This window comes from Procambarus clarkii, chromosome 67 (assembly GCF_040958095.1).
Source record: "Procambarus clarkii isolate CNS0578487 chromosome 67, FALCON_Pclarkii_2.0, whole genome shotgun sequence".
Taxonomy (NCBI): domain Eukaryota; kingdom Metazoa; phylum Arthropoda; class Malacostraca; order Decapoda; family Cambaridae; genus Procambarus; species Procambarus clarkii.
In genome coordinates, this window is record NC_091216.1 from 6,726,544 (window position 1) to 6,751,526 (window position 24,983).

General features: G+C 41.8%; 1 protein-coding gene across 1 annotated transcript; it reads right to left on the reverse strand.

Moving 5' to 3' along the window:
- Positions 1-3,172: 3,172 nt before the first annotated feature.
- On the reverse strand, positions 3,173-5,334 carry LOC138355525 (mucin-22-like). The gene is made up of 3 exons (XM_069310724.1): positions 5,110-5,334; positions 4,561-4,947; positions 3,173-4,501 (listed from the first exon to the last, which is right to left on the reverse strand). The coding sequence occupies exons 1-3, from the start codon at positions 5,332-5,334 to the stop codon at positions 3,173-3,175; spliced, it is 1,941 nt and encodes a 646-aa protein (XP_069166825.1).
- Positions 5,335-24,983: the final 19,649 nt, after the last annotated feature.

Below are 24,983 nucleotides of genomic sequence, written 5' to 3' on the forward strand. Positions count from 1 at the left end.
GAAGCTCTCTGCCTCCTCAGGCACAAATAGGGGAATTTCCTTTTCTCTAACTTTAATATCATTTGGGTGTGATACATGGACGGTGCTCTCTGGCAACCCACGTTCAATCCTTTGCTCCGCCAAAGCTCTATTGGCTTCTATCACCATTTGTTTTGTTTTCTTTCTTCTTTTTCCTGTTCTAACTCCAGTTCTCTTATTCTGGTTTTCTCTTTTTCTTTCTCTGCCTCCAGTCTGGTTTTATCTTTTTCTTTCTCGTGTTCCAACTCCAATGTTGACCAAACCACACACTAGAAGGTGAAGGGACGACGACGTTTCGGTCCGTCTTGAACCATTCTCAAGTCGGACAATCGACTTGAGAATGGTCCAGGGCGGATCGAAACGTCGTCGTCCCTTCACCTTCTAGTGTGTGGTCTGGTCAACATACTTTAGCCACGTTATTGTGACTCGTCGCCTTCCAACTCCAGTTCTCTTATTCTGGTTTTCCCTTTCTCTGTTAATTTATTATCTGAAGCTATAACCTCAACTTCTCCAGTAGGAACTGCTTCTCATCACGCTCACGTTCTCGTTGCATCTGGAGCTCTAGCTGAAATCTTTCCAAGCTCTTGTTTCTGCTATTCCTGCTACTGTGGCTGTTTCTACTACTCCGACTTGATCCTTGGGATCTCACTTCGTCTTGTCCATCATCCTCCTTTCCATTTCCAGCTCTTTTCTGGGCTCCTTGTTCAGCCACTTCATTCCTAGGTCTCAATTGTCTAATGATCTTATCCTTCATTCCGGCCACTTTAGATGACTTCATCTTGATGCCACATTTCTCTGCTATCTGCATCAACAGCTCCTTGATGCAACCTTCCAATCCTCAGGGCTGCCTGACACCACGAGCGCTTGCACCGTCTCCATCTTGTCTTGTGGGTCTTCCCGAGTGAGAGAATATACCTGCAATCGCACGGACTACCTATTGCTATAAAGGGCGTATTAATCCAACCTCCTGAACTCAAACTGAGGGTGTGTTAATCCAATCTCCTGGACAGGCCCCCAATATCTGTTCTGGCCTGAGGGGGTTGGGGTTTATGGAACTTAAACCTCCAAAGAGAGCTCTGGTTGCTGCACCAGACTGTTACTTGCGTACAGGTTGACAACGTCCCCCCAACCACTCTCAGCCGGAACAGACAACCGACCTCGGCAGCCACACTCCCGCTACCGTCAGTCAACCAGCAATGACACAGTGGAGTGCTTGAAGTTTTCTCAGGAGATCACCCTGCATGCCTCTTGATCTTGGAGAAGGGTTCAGCATTGCATACTTAGGGGTGCGGCTCCAACATTGGCCTCGTTGTCTTGTGTACACACACACCCTACTTGAGCTGCCGTGACTCCGAACTCTCTCCTTGTTTGGAATGATCTCCTAAATCCCCCTTTTTGTGAATTAGAATTTTCTGTTATCCTATCTGCAGCCGTGATCCTTTCTCTCCCTCTCCTGCTTTCTGGGAAGCCTCACCAGGATAAGAGCAAAAGCCAGCTAACAATATACATTTAATAAACGAATAAACATACCCGAACATGACATAAAAAGAATGAATTATTGGCATATAACACTCTAAACTGCTACAACCCGATAGTAATCCAATATCATAACCTGGCTTCACCAATTGTCCATGTCAAGTGGCTACTCAACTCTAGGATTACCACTTACTACTACCTCACTAAGTGGGGGTTGAAATATCGTCACAGCACTACTGTACAATCAGCCTTGAAAGTATCTAAAACTCGGCCTGTGACTGAAACACCAGAAACATCCACATAAATATTCCCCAACACAAGAAGAAATCAATCTGTCACCTTACACTGCGTCTTACACGCCAATAATCATTCAAGCCCTCCCCTTATACATTCCTGTGTATCAACCATAAACCTCTGTTCTGCTTCTGGAGACTCACTACCATATATATCTCTAGGTACTCCAAACTATTCAAAAGGCTCTTCTGCAGTTTTCCCAAAACTGCTGCACAATGAAGTCCTCTTCAAACAACAATGATGCTTCACCACTGATTCCACGGAGACCCGTGAAACTCCTCTTCACTGTTCCTTTACATTGCTTGAGGTCAACTCCTCACTATGGAGTTCTGCTCTTCCACAGATTTCAGCATATACTTCTCCAGCCATTGAAGTTTCCTCCATTAACTTCTTCCCTGGGGGGCCTCGTAGCCTGGTGGATAGCGCGCAGGACTCGTAATTCTGTGGCGCGGGTTCGATTCCCGCACGAGGCAGAAACAAATGGGCAAAGTTTCTTTCACCCTGAATGCCCCTGTTACCTAGCAGTAAATAGGTACCTGGGAGTTAGTCAGCTGTCACGGGCTGCTTCCTGGGGGTGGAGGCCTGGTCGAGGACCGGGCCGCGGGGACACTAAAAAGCCCCGAAATCATCTCAAGATAACCTCAAGATAACCTGGCCTCGAAGTTCTACCATCAACTCCTCCCCAAACAAACCTGCAATTCCATTGCCATGCCAATAAAAATGTTTTCGTACTAAAACATAATTAAATGTATTCTCAAAAAGTAAAACTCCTACATTCGACATCTCTTTAAACCCTAACACGTCGCCACGACGATACTTCCCTACCCTGGGCGAGTCTATCTTCGACGTGTCGAGACATGCTGGTGGCTCCCGCTGCCAGCCGGGGGCTTCCCCTCCTCAGTCATCGATTGGCATGATCGCTGGGCACACGATCAAACACTGGCGACCACTGCAACAACTGGTACATAAGCTTACCACAGACCTTACATCTCGAGGGCGCTCAGGTCCTGGTCCTCACAATGGCGCCAACACAGGTCGCCCACGAAATCGCTATAGGACTGCCTCACAAGGCTTCTTCTAGTCCTGACTTGAGCACATTATATCGTCCTCAGGCTTCACACATAATGGCCTGCTTGATTACCTCCTCTTGTAGGAGCACACAACTAGGGGGTTTTCCTCCTCTGCCAGGAGCTCAGCACAGCACTATCCCCTCTCACGACCTCTGTTGCTCAAGTCAGGTGTCCCGCGAGCCTCATGTCAGCAAAATATCGATATCTCATGTCACTTATTTACAATCTCATCCTCTGCTCATGCTTTTAAACTGTTCACTGACATTTGTCTAGTATTTAACATATATCCATATATCTATACTTCCTCTGACCTCTCAATTAGGTCCAGATCGCCGAATAACTCTCATTGGGGTAGACTCATTCTTCAGGTTACCTGGGGTCATACTTCCAGTGACTGTGGCGATGGTGACAGTGTCTAGAGTGACTGTGGCGATGGTGACAGTGTCTAGAGTGACTGTGGCGATGGTGACAGTGTCTCCAGTGACTGTGGCGATGGTGACAGTGTCTCCAGTGACTGTGGCGATGGTGACAGTGTCTCCAGTGACTGTGGCGATGGTGACAGTGTCTCCAGTGCCTGTGGCGATGGTGACAGTGTCTCCAGTGACTGTGGCGATGGTGACAGTGTCTCCAGTGACTGTGGCGATGGAGACAGTGTCTCCAGTGACTGTGGCGATGGTGACAGTGTCTCCAGTTACTGTGGCGATGGTGACAGTGTCTCCAGTGACTGTGGCGATGGTGACAGTGTCTCCGGTGACTGTGGCGATGGTGACAGTGTCTCCAGTGACTGTGGCAATGGTGACAGTATCTCCAGTGACTGTGGCGATGGTGACAGTGTATCCAGTGACTGTGGTAATGGTGACAGTGCCGATGGTGACAGTTTCTCCTGTGACAGTGTCTTCGGTGACTGTGGCGATGGTGAAATTGTCTCCAGAGACTGTGGCGATGGTGACAGTGTCTCCAGTGACTGTGACGATAGTAATAGTGTCTCCAGAGACTGTGGCAATGGTGACAGTGTTTCTAGTGACTGTGACGATAGTGATAGTGTCTCCGGAGACTGTGGCAATGGTGACAGTGTTTCTAGTGACTGTGACGATAGTGATAGTGTCTCCGGAGACTGTGGCAATGGTGACAGTGACTGTGGCGATGGTGACAGTGTATCCAGTGACTGTGGTAATGGTGACAGTGTCTCCTGTGACAGTGTCTCCGGTGACTGTGGCGATGGTGAAATTGTCTCCGGAGACTGTGGCGATGGTGACAGTGTCTCCAGTGACTGTGGCGATGGTGACAGTGTATCCTGTGACTGTGGTAATGGTGACAGTGACGATGGTGACAGTGTTTCCAGTGACTGTGGCGATGGTGACAGTGTCTCCAGTGATTGTGGCGATGGTGACAGTGTCTCCAGTGACTGTGGCGATGGTGACAGTGTCTCCAGTGACTGTGGCGATGGTGACAGTGTCTCCAATGACTGTTACGATGGTGACAGTGTCTCCAGTGACTGTGTCGATGGTGACAGTGTCTCCAGAGACTGTGGCGATGGTGAAAGTCTCCAGTGACAGTGACGATAGTGGTAGTGTCTCCAGTGATTGTGGCGATGGTGACAGTGTCTCCAGTGACTGTGGCGATGGTGACAGTGTCTCCAGTGACTGTGGCGATGGTGACAGTGTCTCCAGTAAATGTGGCGATGGTGAGAGTGTCTCCGAACTTTGGAGATGGTGATAGTGTCTCCAGTGACAATGGCGATGGTGACTGTGTCTCCAGTGGCTTTGATGATGGTGACAATGTGTCCTGTGACTGTGGTGATGGTGACCGTGTCTCCGATGACTGAGGCGATAGTGACAGTGTCTCCAGTGACTGTGGCGATGGTGACAGTGTCTCCAATGACTGTGGCGATGGTGACAGTGTCTCCAGTGATTGTGGCGATGGTGACAGTGTCTCTAGTGAATGGCGATGGTGACAGTGTCTCCAGTGACTGTGGCGATGGTGACAGTGTCTCCACTGACTTTGGCGATGGTGACAGTGTCTCCACTGACTGTGGCGATGGTGACAGTGTCTCCAGTGACTTTGGCGATGGTGACAGTGTCTCCAGTGACTGTGGCGATGGTGACAGTGTCCACAATGACGGTGTCGACAGTGACACTTCGCTCTCTCTCCCTTCTCCTCCGCGTCCCTGGGTTTATTGGTTGTCGGCAGCCTCGTCACCCAGCAAGGCGGAAGAAACATTCAAGTGAGATCCATCTGCGGCTTTCATTACTGCACCTTCAAAGAGACGGGAGACCTCCATTGAAACAGTGAATGGTGTTTTACACGCTGCCATTGTCGTTGAATCAATGGCCTCAGCATAAATGGCTGAGTCTATTGTACGAAATACTGTACAATAGAAGGAGGAGCTATCCAGGTTATGCTCATTATCTTCAGTCTCTTCTTCTTTACCAGCTCTTGTTCTATTCTCAACTCTCACGTTGTGCATTTCCCACATATTTATAAATTCAATTTGTGAACCAATTTAGTGTTACTGTGTATAAGGTTATATGATTTTTTCACTCTTTTCATGGTATGAAGATGGTATTCAAGTATAGCGAGGAGAGTAAAGCGTTAACAGTATAGCGTGGGTATCTTTACACTAATCTGAAAATCAAATGTGGAATTACGGATTAGTATAAATTGTTACAACTTATCGAATTGCCCGTTTCATCTACTCAAAAAAACTATCCACTTTCCCTTACTCAAAAGAGCCTATCCACTTTCCCTTACTCAAAGGAGCCTATCCACTTTCCCTTACTCAAAAGAGCCTATCTACTTTCCCTTACTCAACAGAGCCTATCCACTTTCCCTTACTCAAAGGAGCCTATCCACTTTCCCTTACTCAAAAGAGCCTATCTACTTTCACTTACTCAAAAGAGCCTAGCAAAACTAGTTAAATAAAACGAAGACCTTTCAAAGTCTGGTCTTGAACTGCAATATATACCTAATTCTTTGGATTTACTTTGTTTCAGTTCTCTCACATTTTAACTCAGATCACATTCATTCGATTTTTTTAATTTCAATATTTTGGTACAGAAAATGTAGGTTTGTTTGTGTCTCTTACAGCTGTTCGAGGCTGGACGCCAGACAGATGTGGTTAGCCTTATATGCTACTTCCCATGCTATAATGTGATTATATGGCAAGTACGTCAGAGTGGTTGGGGTCGACCTCCAAGCCACTCTTCCTGTACGATTAGCTCTTATTGTCACAACTAACCACTCATATATAGTCTCAAATGTGCGATTGATTGTCCATAGAATGTATACCAACTGATTTTACAAAGCTTACCAACACTGAATCAATATCGATAATGTGGATTCACTGTTCCTCAATTACGTTTTGCCTGTTGAAAGAGAGAAGACGGGGTATAAAGAGAGAGATAATAGGAGAGAGGAGTGGAGAAGGAGAAAGGAAGAGAGAATGGCAGGGAAGTAGGGAGAATGGGAGAGAGGGGGGGGGGAGAAGGAGAGAAGAAGGAAGAATGACATTGAAGTAGGGAGAATGGGGGACAGAGAGACGAACCATCCTTTGTAAAAATTCGATTATAAAACCTTGAATACATGTGAGAATGACCCATTTGATTTGTGTTTAATGGAGTGTTTATATATCAGAGAGCTGCAGCTTCTATTGAATAATAATGTTTTAGTCGTAGTGTGTATACAAATTTTATTAATAATTTAGTTTTTCTTTTACTTATGCTTTGAACAAACCTTATTATTTCTTTAGTCTCCCTTAATGTTTTTTTTTATTTTATTTTGTGTGTCGTCATGTCTTTAATTTATTTCTTCCTTATTAAGGTACAGAGTATAATACACTGTGTTTTTTGCAACATGTGTGTTTTGTAACCGTATGTAATTGATAATCTATACTTAAAAAACAAATCAGTAGAAGCATGAGGAGGATTCGAACCTACACACTTGGTTCTCCCAAGAACACGCCCAAGACCACTACACCACAACATGGTAAAAACAATGCACCCATGGATTCAATCAATCCAGTAGAAGTGGTAAGGTTTCCAGTGAAGCCCAATCAGGGTTTCAATCATTACCTCCAGGCTCTGTGGCCGAGGTCCAGGAGTTCTTCCTCCAACCACAAGTGAAAACGGAAAAAACAGCTGGAAGGTCTTGCCAAGGCGTTATCAACAGCCTGACCGAGACAGAGAAGACAGGCAGTATGATGAGACGGGAATATATTGGGGGACAGAAGCAAGTCGGCGGAGGGTATGTAAATATCAAACAGGATCACCGTGCGCCGTGTCTTGGTACACACGGACACGGATTAAGTAAGGATTAAGGGCCTGGGAGCAGGACCCTGGACACGAGTACCAACTGAGAATATCAAGATTATGTTTATTAAAACTAGAGAAGCGCTTCAAACTACAATATTTATTAACATCAAATTAACAATATTTATTAACATCCAAATATTACCAATATTTATTAACATCCAAATATTACCAATATTTATTACTATCCAAATATTATCAATATTTATTAACATCAACATTTTAACAATATTTATTAACATCAAATTAACAATATTTAATAACATCAAAATATTACCAATATTTAATAACATCAACATATTAACAATATTTATTAACATCAAAATATTACAAATATTTAATAACATTAACATAAAGATATTCATAGCTGGGAAAAGTTTGGCAAGTCATTCAGAGTATGATCAAATTAGTTTTTTTAAGCTGGGTTTAGTTTTGGGATTATGATTATAAAATGTCTGGCCTATCCGAAAGAGCAATTCAAGACTGATTAAGGGTATTGTAGCTTTGCCCTTATTTCATATATTTTAGCACTTTCTTCATCCATAAATTCAGGGCGGCAAACTCGTAGGGGTCTGAAACACATCGAAGAAAACACCAACTGTTTTACATTTATGTGATGGTTTGAAAAGTTATGCACATACGAACAGACATTAGTGGATTTTCTGTACACACTAAACTTAAAAAATCTAGTAAACCCTTTGAATCTTCATGTTAAGGAAAGGTAAGATTCATGGGGTTTATAGTGTAGCTGGTCAATTATCCTCCTGATATATCATATGTTATGATAATATCCCTTTTACGTTCTCTTCACCTGCTTCAAACATTTGTGTGGGTATTGGGATGTTGACAAATCCCTCTTGGGTGCCTTTTTGCGTCAATTATATCTTGGTTGGTCCTTTGTTTTGGCTTAATTTCCTGTTTAGGCATTGGAAGACTTTAGATCTTTATGAGTGAACAAAATTTCTTTCGTAGTTGTTTTAAGTTTATCTGATTTCCTGGGTGGCTGAATTTAAAGGCCTTTTGTAATACAGTTTATGCTGTTTGTGGAAAATTTCACCCTAAGTATAGTATAACATGTTTGAGAAACATGGTTTATCAGACAGCACATGGCTACACGGCTATTCATAGAACTAAGCCAAGCTCTTCCAAGACAGAGAGAATCTTCGCTGGAGCGCTGTGCGCCCGGGGTGAGTCAGGCGGGACAGAGGAGGAGCCAGAGTTGACGCGAATTTATTTTCGCGTTATTATTCACAGTATCTATGGCGTATTTTACACCCATTTTTATCGCCGGTGTAGTTCAATATGTTCTCACATGAAGATTTATTATCATAAAACTGTTGTCAATGTATATTGTATCCACATATTAATGTCACAAGTATTTGCACAAAAATGTCTTATCTCTCAATAAAATATACAATTTCTTATGATTTATTTTCACTATATACACCCACTTATTCTGTATTTACATGTTTTTGCACCAGTCTTGGACATTTAGAAGTCATGAAGACTGTGATACTCGTTGAAACATTTGACATGGCACAGAGGGACCTGACACGCTGTGCACCAAGTCATCACCATTTTGCGTTTCTGTTCCCTCTTGGTTATTGACCAGCATACAATGCACGCACACTGGCGTACTGCATGCTTTTCAGTTGGTGGTAAAAACCTTAGATTGTGTGTCATAAAGGCATCCCTGAAAGAGCCTGGGTCCTGGATTATGGTGCAATACCGGGTTCAGAATGGGCCGCTGTATGCCAGGAATTATTTTGCCAAACTTCTGTAGTAGTTATGGTACTACAGTAAAACTGAATGCAAGGAAATTACGTTAACAACCTGTTATGACAAGATACATATTGTAACTGTTCAGCATTGTTACGTCAACAAGGTGGAAAAACATTTTCTTGGTCCACTTCACTGTTTTCCGTACACACTCCACTGCCCCCACCATCATATCACATTTATCCACCAAACGCATTTTGATGTTATAGTCCAAGACACAATCTGGCTTATAGATTATTTCTCTTGTGGTTCTGTTCACCTTGCCACTGTCCAGCATTGTTCCAGCGTGAATGGTGGCCAACATGTTAATTTTACGCCTGTCTTTCCACCGCACTGAAAGTATTCCATCTGTTTTTCTGAGCTCGCAACCACCAACCTGCTTACCTTCTGGAAACACTGGCATTTCCCTTCGTTTTTCCTTCACTGTGCCACACACTCCAGTTCTATTATCAAGGAAGAACCTAGTTAGCAAGGGACTGGTATAATAGTTATCTGTGTATAATATGTGGCCCTTGTTCAGATATGGTGCAAGCAGTGACTTCACAACACTACCTGAGAAGCCATGTTGGTCATTAGCAGGAATGTCTACATTTGTACCTGTATACATGATCATGTGTAACACCATTCCTGTTTCACAGTTACAGAGTACAAAGAATTTTAATACAAATCTGTGGTGTTTGGAGGGAATATACTGCTTGAAGGCAAGACGTCCTTTGAAAAGCACAAAGGATTCGTCAATCACCAGCTTCTGAGCTGGTACGTAGAAATCCCTGTACTTTCCAGTAAGTTCAATCAGGACGTGCCTTACCTTCCACAGGCTATCATTATCACTCCGGTCTTCATCATTTGCAAACTGACGACACCTGAGGATTATCGCAAATCAGTCTTGAGACATATATTTGCAGAACATTGGTGTTTGAACAGTATGGTCTTTGCTCCAATAACGGTCGATTACGTTTAGGTTTAGGTTTCAAGGCCATAGAGCAGGCAAGCAGGGGTTTGAAGACAGGGGCGAGGATGCAAAAATCTTGAATGAGGAACCGGAGACGAGGTGAAGAGGGGAGATGAAAGATCGGTGGCCTAACCACCGTGGGTAAGAATTGCAGCTGATGCTGTGGTTTGGTTGTATAGTGGAGTGTTCATTGTTGCTCGCTGATGTGTCTTGCAAGAGGCAGGGTTTCTCATCGCGGTGTTCTTTACAGCATTACGTTGGTGTTCTACTGATTACTTGATTTACTCGGGCGCAGATCGTCGGTGTTTTTCTTCTTCCCTGACCTCCTGGCCTGTTTGTTGGTCTTGCTACGCGTTGATACGGTGAGGCTATCGTTGGAGGTAGCTTCCAGCCGGAAATCTTCGGTTGTGTAGGGTTGCTTCAGTGGAGGAGGTGGTGTTCCCACCGAGACGTCCTCATCTGATGAGTCAGCTGACTCAAAAGTAGAGGCAGTGAATCTAGAGGGATGAGTTCTTGCCTGTTGAGGCTGCCTGTAACCTGCAGCTGATTTAGGACGTTGAGAGGGTTCGCACACGAGAGGTGGAACTGTGGCAGTTGTCGATAGTGGAGGCGTCGGCGTCTGGGTGGCTTGTGATGAAGTTGCTGGAGGAGCAGGCCTTGCAGCTGTTGATAGTAGATCCGTGAGCACGGCGGCGTTCACGGTGATGTCAGGGACCGGATCTGTATGTTGAGCACTTGAGGTTGAAGTGATGTTGGTGAAAACTTCCTCTGGAACGTTGAAAGCTGGAAGACCATTTGCTTTGTATAGAATATTTAATATTCTTACATATTCCCGGGGGTTATTGCAAGCTATCACGCTGGGTCCATTACGTGTAAAAAAACAATTTTTTATCAACATACACAGTGCCAAAAACACATACATTTCTCCTACAGTCATATCTTTCCGGTTGCAAACGTGAATAATCGGTTAACTCCTCCTCATCAGTGAGATCAGTCGCATATTTCTTCGTTTCATGAACAATATATTCCATTAGCGGCTCATCAAAATATGCAGTAAAATAGTCCATTTCACACATATTTGCACCTTTATCAGGGAAAATGTCTGTAACCCCAACATCTGAATTATCAAAGACAGGAATTTGTGGAACAAAATCTGTCTCATCACTCCACACAAAAACACCTGGTGTCTTTCGAGAGCCAAAAGCGGCACCACGGCGAGGAAACCGTGGACCAGGATCTGAAGCAGGTCTAGGAACAGTAGGGGCGGGCAGGGACAGAGATGGAAAATTACTCGATGTTGAGGGTCTTTTTTCATGTGGTGCCATGCGGTTGGTGCCCCATGGCTTGGCCAGATGCTGCTGACGCAACAAGTTTTTGCTTGGCAACACCACACACTCTACTTGCACTAGCGACACTGAAACTATTTTCCGATTCTAAGTCACTAAAACCGGAAAAGGATTCACCTTCTTTAGACTCGTCGACCAACACATCAATATCTTGCAAGGTAGCACATAAACTGTGTGGTCTGGCACAAAGTGGGGTCGAGTGAGGGCGAGATACCAGGCCTAGCCCTGGTGGAGCCAGCATGTTCACACTCGTCGTCGGTCGTATCCACCTCTGAGGGCTGTGTGTAGTCATGATAGTCATGATCAAAGTCAGAGTCGTCAATATCAGACTCATCACCATCCGGGAAGAAATTCTTATTAATTTCGTCCTCGGTCAGAGGTCACGAGGAACGCCTCGTTGAACGGGGTCAGTCGTTGGAACTTGATGTGCTCGCCATGGTCTCCACCGGGTAACTGAGGCCTGTACACAAAGGGGACCTACGCTGGATTTTTTTCCCAGGTAGGGTTTGTTTATGGTTGATTGAGGCTCGCCGATGAATACCCCTATCCCATGCAGGGAGTTTAAATTATTGCGCTAGACACGAAATCATATATAAATGATGTGCACGGTTTTCGTTTTGTCACAGATATATCATATATATATGCGAACAAGCCTGAATGGTCCCCAGGACAATATGCAACTGAAAACTCACACCCCAGAAGTGACTCGAACCCATACTCCCAGGAGCAACGCAACTGGCATGGTTCAAATAGCTTAGGCTATCACCTCATTTTGTCCGGTCGTGATGGTCAAGTGGATTAAGGCGTCTTGTACATACCAGTTGCGTTGCTCCTGGTAGTATGGGTTCGAGTCACTTCTGGGGTGTGAGTTTTCAGTTGCATATTGTCCTAGGGACCATTCAGGCTTGTTCGCATTTGTGTTCCTCACGTGTGCCCCAAAGAATGAGGTGATTTGGTAAAATGCTATGCCCAAAATTACTATCCGAGTGCCGGCGGTGGGGTGGTTCAAATAGCTTAGGCTATCACCTCATTTTGTCCGGTCGTGATGGTCAAGTGGATTAAGGCGTCTTGTACATACCAGTTGCGTTGCTCCTGGGAGTATGGGTTCGAGTCACTTCTGGGGTGTGAGTTTTCAGTATCATATATATATATATATATATATATATATATATATATATATATATATATATATATATATATATATATATATATATATATATATATATGTCGTACCTAGTAGCCAGAACGTACTTCTCAGCCTACTATGCAAGGCCCGATTTGCCTAATAAGCCAAGTTTTCATGAATTAATTGTTTTTCATCTACCTAACCTACCTAACCTAACCTAACTTTTTTGGCTACCTAACCTAACCTAACCTATAAAGATAGGTTAGGTTAGGTTAGGTAGGGTTGGTTAGGTTCGGTCATATATCTATGTTAATTTTAACTCCAATAAAAAAAAATTGACCTCATACATAATGAAATGGGAACCTTTATCATTTCATAAGAAAAAAATTAGAGAAAATATATTAATTCAAGAAAACTTGCCTTATTAGGCAAATCGGGCCATCAATAGTAGGCCAAAAAGTGCGTTCTGGCTACTAGGTACGACATATATATATATATATATATATATATATATATATATATATATATATATATATATATATATATATATATATATATATATATATATATATATATATATATATATATATATATGTGAACAAGCCTGAATGGTCCCCAGGACTATATGCGAATGAAAACTCACACCCCAGAAGTGACTCGAACCCATACTCCCAGAAGCAACACAACTGGTAACTACAGGGCGCCTTAATCCGCTTGACCATCACGGCCGTCAAAAGGAAGTGATAGCCGAGGCTATTTGAGCCACTTCCCCGACGGCAACTCGGATGGTAATCTTGGGCATAGCATTTCACCAAATCACCTCATTCTTTGGGGCACACGTGAGGAACACAAATGCGAACAAGCCTGAATGGTCCCCAGGACTATATGCGAATGAAAACTCACACCCCAGAAGTGACTCGAACCCATACTCCCAGACCATTCCCATACTCCTGGGGACCATTCAGGCTTGTTCGCATTTGTGTTCCTCACGTGTGCCCCAAAGAATGAGGTGATTTGGTGAAATACTATGCCCAAGATTACCATCCGAGTTGCCGTCGGGGAAGTGGCTCAAATAGCCTCGGCTATCACTTCCTTTTGACGGCCGTGATGGTCAAGCGGATTAAGGCGCCCTGTAGTTACCAGTTGTGTTGCTTCTGGGAGTATGGGTTCGAGTCACTTCTGGGGTGTGAGTTTTCATTCGCATATAGTCCTGGGGACCATTCAGGCTTGTTCGCATTTGTGTTCCTCACGTGTGCCCCAAAGAATGAGGTGATTTGGTGAAATGCTATGCCCAAGATTACCATCCGAGTTGCCGTCGGGGAAGTGGCTCAAATAGCCTCGGCTATCACTTCCTTTTGACGGCCGTGATGGTCAAGCGGATTAAGGCGCCCTGTAGTTACCAGTTGTGTTGCTTCTGGGAGTATGGGTTCGAGTCACTTCTGGGGTGTGAGTTTTCATTCATATATATATATATATATATATATATATATATATATAAATATATATATATATATATATATATATATATATATATATATATATATATATATATATTGTGACGATAATCTCCTTCAAGAGATTGAGCCTGCTCTTCCCTCCAAAAATACGTCGTTACAAATATATAAAACTACTATGGAAGAAATGTCCAACAACGACAACAACATCTCCAAGGTTTGCCAGAGAGCAAAACGTATGCAGCCAGGAACACCTGCTCAGCCTCAAACCGCCAAACTACCTGTCTTGTTGCCGGCTCCTCGCTGATTGGCCGCCGGTCTAGCTGCAACTGCACTCCACCCACCATACTACTTGATGTCTGGGGCCGCCACGACCTCAGTCCTCAGAATATTCAGTGCTTTCATACGGTTAACACTTCTTCCTGGTAGACTAAGCTTTGGCTTACGTGTACTAAGAGAGGTGATAGCTTAAAGCCAATATTCCTGCACCTCTCATTTTATTGTATATTGCACAGCTTGTTATTGCTCACTTGTCTTAACATAACTTTTCATTTTGTCATTTACTTATTCTTATTATTTTGATTGATTGATTTTATTATACGAATTTGTATGTCCATTTTATTCATGTTTTGTTTATCTAACGTAATTAAAATTCCATTGTTAAAATTTACTTGTGTTTTGTGTGTCTTCTCCTTACCTTACCACAGACGAAGTTCCAGATTTTCTATTTTTTTTTTATTCTATGTGACGAGGCCATACCCCTAGCTTTGAACAGCCGAACACCAACGCGTTACCGTCACATATTATATGGGGGCCTGTCCTAGGAGCTTCACTCAGGTACTGGTGCCAAGTGGTAATTAATGGTAAGCGTATTTAACTTTGTTAACGTAGCTTTTACTATTTCTCATATTCAATTTCATTTTTTATATGGTGCGGTGTATTGTGCATTACGAGAGTAACATATGGTGAAGGTGAGACAACTTTGGATTACGTGGTGACTGTAGGCCTCAGTCATACTCTTAATTGGTCATCTCTCCCTCCGTGTTATTACTCGTGTTTACCATCTTTGTCCCTTGGATATTTCTCATTTTTGACAGATCATCATATTGGTACCCTGGTACTGTGGTCTGCCCCGGGTCAAGTGCACCCAATCTTCTGCAATCTGACTGTAGGAGGACAAAGAGGGCCATAGTTCCTCTAGCTCGAACTTTAGTTGCTGAATTGGGACCTCAGCAGCAGTTCTCGTCTCCAGTTGACACCTCGCACCCCTACACGTCAGTCAGAGATGATGATACATACAACGGAAGGGAATTAGCTTACTTTTTCAGAGCACAAAAGTTCGCTAATTCTGTAAGTATCATATTAAATTCAGTAGGAAAAACTTGCTTTATGTCCTATAGAGACTTGGCAAGGTATGCCTACATCCTTGGACTACCAATTTTACTTTTGAGGCAATTAACTGTTTCATTTGTTTTCGAAACTCTGTTTCATTTGTTAGTAGGATTTTCTTGCCCTTATCCTCTTACATGAGTACCGGGTACAAGATTTCCTGCGCCTTTGATTTAAATTAATCATTTAACATCTTGTTCTTAACTTTAATTGTTAAAGATCCCACAGGATAGGTACCAGTTGCCACGTTGTCCTGTTTCTGACATTCACTATAACTGAATATTCGTTGTACCTTTATTTGCTAATTTCACCATGTTTCGTCTCCAAGCTTTCCGTGCAGATCCAGCAGGTGCAATAGGGACTTTAAGTCATGCCAAGAAGACTGAATTACAAACTCTTGCACATGAGTATCAGCTAACAGTTCCCTACCAAGCCAACAAGAGTGAAATACACAATCTGTTGCTGGATCATTTCTTAGAACAAGGTAAGATAGACTCTGAAACTCATGAAACTTACTATATTGCAGATAAAACTGATTTGGCGACGATGAAACTCAAACTAGAGCTGGCCAAGATTGAAGAACGAACAGCTGCCATACGGAGGGAAGAACAAGAACGAGAAATCACCCTCAGAGAACGCGAAGCTGCTTTGAGGAGAGAAGAACACGAACGTGAGGCTGCTTTGAGGAGAGAAGAACAAGAACGCGAAGCTGCCTTCAGGAGAGAGGAACACGAACGTGAGGTCGCATTACTCCGTGAACGTGAACGAGTACAGCTTGAAACCAAACGACGCGAGTTGGAGATGCAACGTGAACATGACAAGCAACAAGCGACTCTGGCTCTACAGTGTCGTCAACAAGAATACACGTTGGAAACTTCACACCTCGCTCAACGCCAGCAAGCTACTGCCAATCTTCCCGTCAGTTTTAATATATCACATGCAAGTAAGTTAATGCCATCCTTTGTAGAAGCAGAAGTTGATGTGTTTTTTACCACCTTTGAAACCCTTGCTAATCAACTCAGTTGGCCTGTCGACCAATGGGCCACACTTCTCAGAGTCCATCTTACAGGTAGAGCTGCAGTCACACTCAGTACTTTGGCGTCTGAGAATGACTACCACACTCTGAAACAAGCAGTGTTGGACGCCTACCTCCTCTCTACGGAAAGTTATAGAAGGAAATTCCGTGACCACCTGAAGGCAAGTACCACTACCTTCCTCGAGTTTGCTAACACAAAACGGAGGTATTTCATGAAATGGCTGGAAGCAGCACATGTCTCTACTTTTACAGAACTCGTCAACCTGATGCTAGTTGAAGAATTCTTGAGGCGTGTGCCGCCTCCTGTCCGTCTCTACTTAGCAGATAAAGAAGAAACCGACTACCTGAAGTGTGCTAAGTCGGCTGACACTTACAGCCTCATCCACCGGCTGACACCCGAACCATCCTCCAGTAAGAAGTCGTGGTACAGTTACGAGAAAGTGAGCACCAATCAAGCTGGTTCGCAACTGTACTGCAAGTATTGTAGACTCTATGGACATACCATAGACAAGTGTGGTAAGTCTCAATACAAGGGAACCACTGACCCACAGAAACCCAAACCAACTCCTCCTAAGTCCGGTAAGCCTGTGATGAATGTTGGTGTTAATGTTAATGATCTTTCTCTTTTCAGTAACCACCTGTATACTGGAACTGTCTCTGCCAACGGTTCAAATCCGGAGGGACGTTTCAAATTGAAGATCTTGAGGGACACAGCGGCTCTTCAATCGATCATCTTGAAGTCGGCTGTGCCCAACATCGTCTACACCGGAGAAACTGTCTTCATCACTGACCTCACTGCTACCACTCCATACCCTCTCGCCAGAGTCCACCTGGATTGTCCCTACGTGAACGGAGAAGTCCAAGTCGCCGTCAGGGAAAAGCCTTTTCCCATGCCTGGAGTGCAACTTCTCCTAGGCAACGACTTGGCAGAAGACCTGCAACCGACCAACCTGATCGTCATGGACAAACCCCAGGTGTGTAACTCTGTGCCAAGTAACCCTATTCTAGCGTATGTTCCAGCAGAGGTTCAAGAGAGTGATGAAGTTTCTCCTCCGGTTCTCGTGACCACCCGTGCACAAGCCGCACGTCCACAGCCAGCTGACTCTACTGCTACCGCTGTCCCTCAAGACCCTCAGAAACTACCCCCGCATCTGACCAAGTTGGAGTTCCGTAAGTTGCAGAGGGAAGATCTTACTTTAACACCATTGTTTTTCCAGGCTGAGACTCAACCCGACAGTATTCCTGGGTTCTTCCTAGAGAACGACTTGCTCTACCGCAGATATAGACCCAGTAAACTGAAGGAGGAGGACGATTGAGCCAACGTCGAACAACTTGTGATTCCTACGAGCCTGCGGCCCACTATTCTACTCCTGGCCCACGGAGCGCTCTCCCACTACGGCTTCAACAAGACTTACCATGGAATTCGTCAAGACTACTACTGGCCAGGTATGGTAAATAGCGTCAAACAGTACGTAAAACAGTGTCATACATGTCAGATGGCAGGCAAACCGAACATCTCCATTCCCAGAGCGCCACTGATTCCCATACAGGTGCCTGCGGAACCTTTCCACAGACTCATAATAGACTGTGTTGGTCCTTTACCTCGGACCAGTTCGGGTAACGCCTATATCTTAACCATCCTGTGTCCTACCACCAGATTTCCCATAGCAGTTCCAGTGAAGAACATCACGGCTGCTACGGTTGTAAAACATCTATTGAAGATCTTCACTCAATACGGATTTCCCAGGGAGATTCAGAGCGACTGTGGTACCAACTTCACCAGTGATCTCTTCAAAAGGACACTGGAGGAGTTCAACATCAAACAGGTATTGTCCAGCCCCTATCATCCTGCTTCACAGGGTTCTCTTGAACGTAGTCATCAGACTATCAAAGCACTCTTGAAAAAGTTTTGTAGTGAAACCTCTAAGGATTGGGATAAGCAAATCGACCGTATAATGTGTATTTACAGAAGTCTCCCCAATGAGTCCCTAGGAGTATCTCCTTATGAGATGCTCTACGGCCGTAAGTGCCGTACTCCCCTTAAGGCTTTCAAAGACTCTCTCAGAGATGCCACCCTCGGTGAGCATCAGAATGTGCCCCAGTTTCTTCAAAACCTTCAACACATTCTAGAGAGAGTCCACCGTTTTGCCCATGATAATCTATTGAAAGCCCAGGAGAGGATGAAGACTCATTACGACCAGACCAGCAAAGTACGAAAATTTAAGCCAGGAGACTTCATTCTAGCATACTTCCCTATCCCAGGTTCACCTTTACAAAACAGGTTTTCAGGACCCTACCGCGTCAAAGAGTGCAGAAATAACAACAACTACGTTATAGAGACTCCAGATAGGCGGCGGAAGACCCAGCTGTGCCACGTCAACCTCTTGAAGCAATATAATGGTACTCCTCCCACTGTCCTGACTAACTGTTCTACCTTCACAGAACCCTACATCCACAGTGAGACCTTCCCAGCTTCTCCTCCCGAAAGCACTGACAAGGAGTCAGCGCTTTCTAATTCTGAAATCCTTAATGATCTTCCCAAATACTTTCAGGATAATAATCGTGCTCTTTTGCCCTATTCTAATTCCACTCTCACCTCGTCAGATAAGCCCTTCATCCTCCATGTCGACGCCAGTGGTACCGACGTTGGTGGTGTTGTGATGCAGCAACGAGGTGAGGAGAAAACACCTGTCAGCGACTACTGCTACAAGGAACTACGGAACAATTGGCAAGGAACTACTCTTCATCATCCTGAAGCTCCAGCACTTCACTCCACACCTGAAAAGTGCTCGGTCCACCATCAACACGGACCACACCACCCTACACCTCCTGCAGCACGCCCACTTCCCATCTCAACGTCTTCTACTGTGGGCTTGCTAACTGCAGGAATTCAACCTGGAGACACGCTATACCAAGATTCCGACAACATCTTACCCCATGATCTCTCCAGAGTTTATGAAGTAGAAGCGACTCCATCCATTACTCCACCACATAACGACGTACTTCTTCCAGAACCGCAGGCTTCGGGGGAGAGTTGTGACGATAATCTCCTTCAAGAGATTGAGCCTGCTCTTCCCTCCAAAAATACGTCGTTACAAATATATAAAACTACTATGGAAGAAATGTCCAACAACGACAACAACATCTCCAAGGTTTGCCAGAGAGCAAAACGTATGCAGCCAGGAACACCTGCTCAGCCTCAAACCACCAAACTACCTGTCTTGTTGCCGGCTCCTCGCTGATTGGCCGCCGGTCTAGCTGCAACTGCACTCCACCCACCATACTACTTGATGTCTGGGGCCGCCACGACCTCAGTCCTCAGAATATTCAGTGCTTTCATACGGTTAACACTTCTTCCTGGTAGACTAAGCTTTGGCTTTCGTGTACTAAGAGAGGTGATAGCTTAAAGCCAATATTCCTGCACCTCTCATTTTATTGTATATTGCACAGCTTGTTATTGCTCACTTGTCTTAACGTAACTTTTCATTTTGTCATTTACTTATTCTTATTATTTTGATTGATTGATTTTATTATACGAATTTGTATGTCCATTTTATTCATGTTTTGTTTATCTAACGTAATTAAAATTCCATTGTTAAAATTTACTTGTGTTTTGTGTGTCTTCTCCTTACCTTACGACAGACGAAGTTCCAGATTTTCTATTTTTTTTTTTATTCTATGTGACGAGGCCATACCCCTAGCTTTGAACAGCCGAACACCAACGCGTTACCGTCACAATATATATATATATATATATATATATATATATATATATATATATATATATATGTCGTACCTAGTAGCCAGAACTCACTTCTCAGCCTACTATGCAAGGCCCGATTTGCCTAATAAGCCAAGTTTTCATGAATTAATGTTTTTTCGTCTACCTAACCTACCTAACCTAACCTAACCTAGCTTTTTTTGGCTACCTAACCTAACCTTACATATATATATAGGTTAGGTTAGGTTAGGTAGGGTTGGTTAGGTTCGGTCATATATCTACGTTAATTTTAACTCCAATAAAAAAAAAATTGACCTCATACATAGTGAAAAGGGTAGCTTTATCATTTCATAAGAAAAAAATTATAGTAAATATATTAATTCAGGAAAACTTGGCTTATTAGGCAAATCGGGCCTTGAATAGTAGGCTGAGAAGTGAGTTCTGGCTACTAGGTACGACATATATATATATATGTATATATATATATATATATATATGTATATATATATATATATATATATATATATATATATATATATATATATATATATATATATATATATATATATGTCGTACCTAGTAGCCAGAACGCACTTCTCTGCCTACTATGTAAGGCCCGATTTGCCTAATAAACCAAGTTTTCCTGAATTATTATATTTTCTCTAATTTTTTTCTTGTGAAATGATAAAGCTACCAATTTCATTATATATGAGGTAAATTTTTTTTTATTGGAGTTAAAATTAACGTAGATATATGACCGAACCTAACCAACCATACCTAACCTAACCTAAACTATCTCTATAGGTTAGGTTCGGTTAGGTAGCCGATAAAGTTTGGTTAGGTTAGGTTAGGTAGGTTAGGTAGTCGAAAAACAATTAATTCATGAAAACTTGGCTTATTAGGCAAATTGGGCCATGCATAGTAGGCTGAGAAGTGCGTTCTGGCTACTAGGTTCGACATATATATATATATATATATATATATATATATATATATATATATATATATATATATATATATATATATATATATATATATATATATATATATATATATATATGTATATATATATATATATATATATATATATATATATATATATATATATATATATATATATATATATATGTCGAACCTAGTAGCCAGAACGCACTTTTCAGCCTACTATGCATGGCCCAATTTGCCTAATAAGCCAAGTTTTCATGAATTGATTGTTTTTCGGCTACCTAACCTACCTAACCTAACCTAACCTAACTTTTTCAGCTACCTAACCTAACCTAACCTATAAAGATAGGTTAGGTTAGGTTAGGTAGGGTTGGTTAGGTTCGGTCATATATCTACGTTAATTTTAACTCCAATAAAAAAAAATTGACCTCATACATAATGAATTGGGTAGCTTTATCATTTCATAAGAAAAAAAATTAGAGAAAATATATTAATTCAGGAAAACTTGGCTTATTAGGCAAATCGGGCCTTGCATAGTAGGCCGAGAAGTGCGTTCTGGCTACTAGGTACGACATATATATATATATATATATATATATATATATATATATATATATATATATATATATATATATATATATATATATATATATATATATATACATATATATATATATATATATATATATATATATATATATATATATATATATATATATATATATATATATATATATATATATATTATTAAATATGACGGAAAAAGTAAGATTAATAATTCTAACACGAATTTTTTCAATCTTTCGTACATTTCTTTTCACTGTTGGAGTTAAATCAAAAATCAATTCTCCAAAATTCATTTTTATTTCTAGTCTGACGCGACACGAGCGCGTTTCGTAAAACTTATTACATTTTCAAAGACTTTAGTTTACAAATACACAACTGAATAGAACTTACGCATCTCCGTTTTTATATCTACATTTGATAGAGGTGGATGGGGTGAGGTTGCATTAATAGGGTATTAATTTCATCAACACAAGACAGAACAAGAGGTGGTATTAATAGGGTATTAATTTCATCAACACAAGACAGAACACGAAACAATGGGTATTGAATAGAAGTGATTGTAGAAAGCCTATTGGTCCATATTTCTTGATGCTTCTATATTGGAGCGGAGTCTTGAGGTGGGTAGAATATAATTGTGCATTAATTGGCTGTTGATTGCTGGTGTTGACTTCTTGATGTGTAGTGCCTCGCAAACGTCAAGCTGCCTGCTATCGCTGTATCTATCGATGATTTCTGTGTTGTTTACTAGGATTTCTCTGGCGATGGTTTGGTTGTGGGAAGAGATTATATGTTCCTTAATGGAGCCCTGTTGCTTATGCATCGTTAAACGCCTTGAAAGAGATGTTGTTGTCTTGCCTATATACTGGGTTTTTTGGAGCTTACAGTCCCCAAGAGGGCATTTGAAGGCATAGACGACGTTAGTCTCTTTTAAAGCGTTCTGTTTTGTGTCTGGAGAGTTTCTCATGAGTAGGCTGGCCGTTTTTCTGGTTTTATAGTAAATTGTCAGTTGTATCTTCTGATTTTTGTCTGTAGGGATAACGTTTCTATTAACAATATCTTTCAGGACCCTTTCCTCCGTTTTATGAGCTGTGGAAAAGAAGTTCCTGTAAAATAGTCTAATAGGGGGTATAGGTGTTGTGTTAGTTGTCTCTTCAGAGGTTGCATGGCGTTTCACTTTCCTTCTTATGATGTCTTCCACGAAACCATTGGAGAAGCCGTTGTTGACTAGGACCTGCCTTACCCTACAGAGTTCTTCGTCGACTTGCTTCCATTCTTCCATTGGCTTCTTCCATTGACAAAACGAAAACCGTGCACATCATTTAACCAAATACGTATGGTTAACGATTGTATAAATCGATCTTTAAAACATAATGGGCAACTTTTGTCGGAAAACCCGACACCATTTAATAATATTACATGCAATAGTCAGATAATGTTGCTGGTGTTGTATAAACAAGTTACCCATAGAAAATGTAGCTTGTAGTGAAATTTTCTGTCAATAGAAAATGGGATATCTTTGCCACATAGTATTATAAATTCACCACCTATTCTGTTGGGAATTATTCATAAATACATTAGTCTTTGGACTTTTTACATCATAAAAACATCTCATTTGAATTAACTTAATTATCAGTATCAAAATAGAGTAAATGTGGCCCTTCTATCACTTACTGACATCTAGACAAAGTAGGCCAGTAGCGTCAGGAGGAGGGAGTGGTCAGCCATTGTTGGTAAAGACCAGAGTCGTTGGAGCGAGTACAGCTCCTATAATTTCTCTTGGACGAAGTGTTATGGAAATCAGAGTAGTGTTCTGCCATCATCAACACGCTGTCAACAACCACAAGGGAAGTGTCTTACCGAAACCTGTTTATCTAATCATTTCTGGCCAGTTAATGTTAGTAGATATAGGGCGAACTGGTTAGAACACAAATGATCGACTCAATAAAGGTAATTAAGCCTTGGTCCTTATCTTATCTATTAAACAGTTTTTCTGATATAGCTGTCATATATTAGGATTCCAGCCTGACAGCTAATGCCCTTTGACAGGAACAAGAAGAGGGACAAGAAGACTTGGTATATAAGTTACTGGGTGATGGAAGCTGCCTCACACGAGGATAATTTGGTGTCTACATCCTAGTTATATCTGGTGGACTTAGCCTGCTGTACAATAAGATAAGGAACCTCCTCAATGTATACCAATATATGTAGTTAATACTGTAGTTTGATTGGCTGCATATATATAAATTTAATATAAACCCCCCTAATGTGCATGGATCGATTTGTGAGATTATTGCAGAAATACAGCCCACTTAACATCAAACAAATTGCTATCGAAATATATAAATTAACGTAAATATATATTCTATATAAATTCATATAAATTAAATAAATATAAATCTCACAGGTCGGTTCCCACATTATTTGGTCCTTTGAACCAAGATATAATACAGAACCGGTTCGAATCTTCCCATATTATTTGTTCTTTCGAACCTAGATGGTTTAGAGAGCTAGAGTGTCATCAAATTAAATAAATTAGTGTATTAAATTGGTGAATAATACTTAGCCAGTCAAAGACCGGCAGCGTAGCCTCCCTCCAGCGAGCTCAAGAGCCCCTCAGCCCAGCCTTACTCAGCAGTTTCATGGACAACCACCGATTTGGTGGGGTGTTATTCTGTGAAGTGACAGCGCTTATATTGAAGCCAGCCAAATTAGTGGCTGTGTCCCCGCAAGATTGTTCACGGATTTCGTGGTGTTAATTTCGCGAGAGATTATCCACGAATTTTGTGGAGTTAATTTCGCGAGGTCACTAATAATATTTAATACTTCTTGATAATATTAGAAGTTTCATAGAGGCTAATTAAGAGGCTATCATCAATAATTGTGTATATTATTTCTCCAAAATAGAGAATTATTTAATATATTGCACTAGTGTTCACAATATAATATTTACCAACCCACAACAGGGTAGGATATACATTGACTAGTGTTTATTGATAACCTAGTCCCCTATTATCATTGACTAGTTGAACTATTTATTGTTCATCCTAGTCCCATTATTACCATAGTCTAGTTGCACTATATTGAACAACCTTGCACCATTAATGAATGGTGCAGACCCTATTTTGGGTGTAATTGTTACCAGCTCGAGTTGAGTTGTGTATATATAATAATTTACTTATGATCATTGCACCTTAAAGTGGTTAATTACCATCCTAGGGTGATAGTTGAGGAGCTAACCTAAAGGTACTTCCAGTGACACTGGTTTATCACTCAAATCATTAGTGTGTATGATTATATATATATATATATATATATATATATATATATATATATATATATATATATATATATATATATATATATATATATATATATATGTATAATGTGTATTAATTTTAATTGCTAACCTCTATTAGACGTAGGATTATAACCTAGTGATTGCAGAATTTTACCCTAGGCTACCATCAGTACTTGCCCCACAAGACTTAACCAACTAGCCAGTA